The following is a 5,383-nucleotide window of genomic DNA, read 5'->3' on the forward strand; positions in this document are numbered from 1 at the left end:
ACCATCTTAAATCTCAACTTACCAAACATAATTCTGATACACATTTAATGTGGCCTGAACAACAACAGCTGTGCTGACACCCCACCTGTCCAGTGACAGCAGCACTTTGGGCTGAGACACTCCCAACCTTGACATCATTTAGGTAAAAATACAAATCCCAGTGCAAGAAAACACTGTAATTTAATTCTAAGTGTTTAACCATTTAAACATTCCATTCCTTACCAAAAAGGTGATCAAGTACTTCCCTAACCAAGAAGTTAGAGCCTGCACTAATTTAATTTCTATTAAAAACACCTACAGGAACTCAAGGTATAAAAAAAGTTCCTTTTTCTAGATATGCTTAAGCCATGGTAATACTGATCACACTGGTGCATTTTATAATATCAAACTTTATTGCTCAAAACTAATTGTCTGAAAAATACACATGTAGTACTCAAAGACCAAACACAGAGGATTACATGATTGTGCAGAAAAAAAGCAAGCAGAGGCTCAGTGAAAATGAGGCTTTATAGTTGTACCAATTTAGCACTGGCATCAAGCAACTGCACCCACCACAACTCAAAGAGCAACCATTGTTACCTGCTCGGGCAATAAGGATGGACTCGGGTTTGTTTTGTTTTCCCACCTCCAGATCCACACTGGAATACTGTAACTGATCATTTTATTTGGTTAATAACAGCATGGCTTCTTGCACTTCACATTCCTTCCCACGGAAAGTTAGGAGGATATCACTTCCTGAACTTCACTCCAGGACCAAAGTACAGTTTAGAGAATTAATAAGATAATCATGATGCTTTTAAATACTTGGATGTTACAAATATATTTATATAAAGCCTAACAGCATCACAGGAGAATGGAACTTTACATACAACAGTTAAGTTTATGCATAATAGTCTTTCCAAACTTCTGAGTACCCAACTAATTCATCAGTTCTGCCTAATAAATATGTAAAAAAGCTGATGACTGGTGTTTCAGTAGGTAGCATCTGACTAGTCACTGCAAGTCACAGTAAGTTTTCTGTCAGTACCATGAAGATTTGAATGCACACTAATTGAATCCTTAAAGTCAATAAACCACACTTTTGTCAAGAAGCACATAATATGCAAAGCAAAACTGTCTAATCCCCAAAGGATGGAACAGTTCTTAAAAATACACTCCATCCCTAGAAAAATACCCATCTTCCTCTGGATATAGAAGGGATAAATAACAAGTATCAGTGACAAAAGCAGCAGTTGTTTTATGCATTCATACAATCAGATCTAAACCTTTACAGCCGATTACCTAGAAAACACACAAGTTTACAAGACAAGTTTAGGATACATCTTGAATCACACTGTAAGTGTTCATGCAGAAGCTGAAGTTAATGCAATGATCTATCCTCTATCACAGCAGCTCGTGCTTATGTGCAAATGCAAGACTGTTACACTCCAAACAATAGTAAACATTAAAACACAAGAATACTCCACATGACATAAACAGCAGTTCCTTGTTTGTTCCAGCAGTTATTGCGGGTTCCTGGACATCTCTCCAGTTAAAGGCTGCAGCAAGGTCTGATACCATCGTGGTGGTTGGTTTTTGTTTAGAATGCATAATACACGTTCTAGGCTTTGGTTCACAATGAAATCTCTGGGTGTTTATTAAGGGCAATGGTCACCTTGTGAATCTGATAGTGGCAGAGTGAGGTAATACAGCAATCCTCTTAAAATTAATGAAAACAAATTGGTAAGCGAGGCATCTATGGATATTCTGCAGGTGACCTGCAAATGCATTGACATTCTGGTTTCAGAAAAATAAAGAGATCTACAAGGGTGATTTGTCTTTTACAGTGCCATCCAAGTACAGATTTTTCTGCTGAAAACAGAGAAGCTGAAATAAAACCTATCTATTTAGGCATAGAAGATATAAGCCCTGTCTTTAGGAAAATAAACAAAAAAAAAATCCAATAAAAACAAAAGAGACAAACAGCAATCGCTGCTTGTCACTGCTGCACCAATATTATATACCCTTCAAAAGATGGAGATTTATTAAAGCTATACAAAAAAAAGCAGAGGCAGTGTTTTTTGTTTCTTTTTTTTTTTTTTTAAGACAGGCCACTTCTTTAAATAATAAGTTTATGTATAGTCTTCCAACTACCCGTATCCTGTTGTACCAGGATTACAACTCATGGAACTAAAAAGCTAAATACAATAATAAAAAATGAGTGGATTTGTATTTGCAGAGACCTCCGAGGGTATCACTCAAACACAGAAACAGGTGAGACTCCAAGACTCCTCCTGTTTAACCTCAAACATCATATGCAACACGTTAGAGAACATCAGCTTGAAATATAAATTCAACTCCACGTGTTTCTAAAGTAATGCATGATGTAAAAGGAGGTCTTACAATACTGATGCCAACATTGTTAAAATCCAGTAGGCACTAAATTCAATATACTGCAGCGCTCTCCATGTAACACGGGAAATCAAAAACCCCCCAGCAAAAATCAAAATTAAAATCAAAGCAAACAACCCCTGGAGCCCCCAGGTCCCTGTCCAGGTAAGGGGCAGGAGCTGCAGCAGGGGCAGAGGAGTGAGCTGGGTCACTCCCCAGAGCAGGAGGAGGGTGGGACAGAGCAGGGCAGCTCCTCCACGAGCCACTGAAGCACCAGCTCAGCTTTCACCGTCCCCTCAAAGAGCCAACACAGAGCAGTTCCCAGAGCAGGGACCACTGCAGGGTCACAGAGAACCCCCCAGAGAACCCAGGGATGGTTCCAGAGCAGAACCACTGCAGTCCCACAGAGAACCCCACTGGGAACCCAGGGATGGTTCCCAGAGCAGAACCACTGCAGTGCCACAGAGAACCCAATGAAGAACAAACCCCACAAGTGGGGCCTTCCCTGCAGCAGCAGCTCCTCCTGTGCTGTGCCTGCCAACACCTCCTGCCTGTGCTGCCTGCACTGCCTGTCCTGCCTGCACTGCAGCTGAGAACACTTGCATATTTGTGACTTCCTTAGTCAGGAGCATAGCCAGTTATGGTCTCATTCTACTCATTTACTCTATGTCATAACCCAAATCTACATTCTAGTTTGCAGAAGTTACACATTGTCTTTAAAAACTAAAAATGTCATTAAAAAAAGTAAAAACAAAGGCTTCTTAAAAAAAAAAAACAACTAAATTGCTGCAGTTATTTCAGATTTTAGGGTTGTGTTGATTCTTTTATATTCTTTGCTTTTATGGTGCAAATTAATTAAGACTTAATTGATCAAGTCAGATGTAATCTGACACCTAACAAATAAGAAATTGTTTTATTGCTGGGAGAAGGGAGTGGAAAATCTTTAAACACATCATTGGCAAAGTATATTTAGACTATCAACCATCATCAGCTGCGTTTTGGCTCCAAGCTTTGAAAACAGCCTTTCAAACTACAGTTTTTATTTTAATCATATAACTAGGGCCATGTTTTCCCTGTTCAAGTGATCTGTAAACTAACACAGGCTCTTTTCATTTTAAATAAACTCCAGTAATTTTGGACATCCAACCTTATCTTAACACTACCAGGTGTACTTGTTCTTTTCAAGTAGTAAAAAAAATCTGTATCCTGTGCTCTCAAATAAAGCCTGGCAGGAGACAAAAAGCAAAACAAAAACAGCATTACTGGCCTAATCCTATGGCATTAGGAACATTGCTCATCACTTTCCTGTATTTGTCACCAAAGTGTCTTATCAGTGCATATTATTATGTGCTGAAATGCAACAAAACTTTTTCACAAAAATAGTTTTAGGCATGTTCATACAAGAAGATGTACATATATTTCTTTTATATATACATATATATGAATGTGTATATATATAATATCGGCTTCAACCTGTACATAGATATTCTGAATTTCATACTTAAAATACATCCATTTCAAACAACATGGATGGCTTTCCAGGAAAAAGTGCTTGATTGATTTTATCCTGTGTGAACATGCCTGTGCTCTGTGCATTTGCCAAGTAAGAGACCTTTATGATCGATCCTTTAAACGTACATATCTCAGAGGTATTAAAAAAGGAAAAATACCTAACCAAAGAAAAAGAAACTAGGAAAAAGTAATATTGCCCTGATGATGCAAAAAAGAACAATGCATAACTGAAGCAGCTTGGATTTTAAAAGTTATCTTGCATTCTGCAGCAAACAATTTTTAAATAATTGTTGAAAATCTAGTTCCTCCATTTGTGTTATTGCTCCCCACTTGCATTTTCTCCTCACACATCAACAGTGCAGAGAGGTTCACTCCCGGGCTGAGCTGACTCCACTATTGTCATCTTGGGTTTCTTTCGTGTTTCCTCCTACAAAAACATGAAACCCCCCCACCACACAGTCAGAAAGAGAAGGGAATCACAACACACCATTCCAATTTTGTACCATTTTAGCCAAACTTCTGTCAGTCGCTGTGAAAGGCTAACTTGGGCTGATGTTGAAATTGTAACTTCTTCAGTAAATTTATTTAAGTTATAGGACAGTTTAAAAGAGAGGATGAAAATCTCTCTAGAAGTAGCCCCCCAGTGAAGTTTTGAAGAGCTCTCTTCACCTGAGATACCAGGTAAAACAAGCAAAACCATCTGACCATTGGTACAGGTGAACATTGTGCTGTTTGTAAATCCACAAGAACATTTACTCACTCTTTCCTGTGCCAGTTTTTTCATTTCTTCCTGTAACTTGTTCAGGATGTGCAGATTTGGCTTGTTCTTTTTGGCATACTGCTGAAGCTCTATCACACTTCTATCAGAGGTTTCCTATTCACAGAAGCACAAGCAACAACTGATCAAAATAATGTACATGAAGCAATAGTTGTACTTCCTCAAGTAATAAAATCTATTTCCACAAGTCAGGTCAATGTTAAATATTTAACAGGTTATATACTTTTGATCTGGAAGATGCCAGATTAACAGTGATTACTGTCAGTGCAATCACTCCTCTCATTATTCTGGCAATAGCAAGGTACAGGATCCCTTCTGAACTGAGAACTGCTCCCCAAAGGGGCACTGCCTTCACCAGCAGGGACCAGCACACCAAAACAGACACCCTAAAGCTTTGCTGGGGCTAAATTTAAACCCCCAGAAAGATCCAAAGGCAAAACTCCAGCCCCAGGGTAGGTTATGACCAACACAAGAGCACAGTCACCTGTTTAACCAGCTTGCTGTTCTCCCTCCCGTACATCCGCAAGAGAGAGCCCCAGTTCTTCACGTGGGGGTGCAGGAGCTGCAGGATTTTCTGGGAAGCCAATTGCTTCCCCACTCTCTTATTTTTGCCTGTAAAAACAGTCATGGCACTGTGTCAGTCCTGGACCATCGTGCAGTGAGATGAACACAAACGTTCCCTTGTGTCAGTCAGAACTGGGACAGCAGAGCAGAGGGACAGTC

At 39.4% G+C, this 5,383-nt stretch overlaps 1 protein-coding gene across 1 annotated transcript in view; it reads right to left on the minus strand.

Moving 5' to 3' along the window:
- Positions 1-373: 373 nt before the first annotated feature.
- DGCR8 (DGCR8, microprocessor complex subunit) overlaps positions 374-5,383 on the minus strand; it is a 24,834-nt gene continuing 19,824 nt past the window's right edge. Inside the window, exons 12-15 of the mRNA XM_027689299.1 lie at positions 5,145-5,272; positions 4,643-4,756; positions 2,762-4,309; positions 374-2,706 (exon numbers count right to left, since the gene is read on the minus strand). Of these exons, the coding sequence (XP_027545100.1) occupies positions 4,226-4,309; positions 4,643-4,756; positions 5,145-5,272 (326 nt within the window). The 3' untranslated portion in view covers positions 374-2,706; positions 2,762-4,225. The remainder of the gene's footprint in view (positions 2,707-2,761; positions 4,310-4,642; positions 4,757-5,144; positions 5,273-5,383) is intronic.

Source organism: Neopelma chrysocephalum, unplaced genomic scaffold, assembly GCF_003984885.1.
Source record: "Neopelma chrysocephalum unplaced genomic scaffold, ASM398488v2 Primary Assembly neopelma1_77, whole genome shotgun sequence".
Lineage (NCBI taxonomy): Eukaryota > Metazoa > Chordata > Aves > Passeriformes > Pipridae > Neopelma > Neopelma chrysocephalum.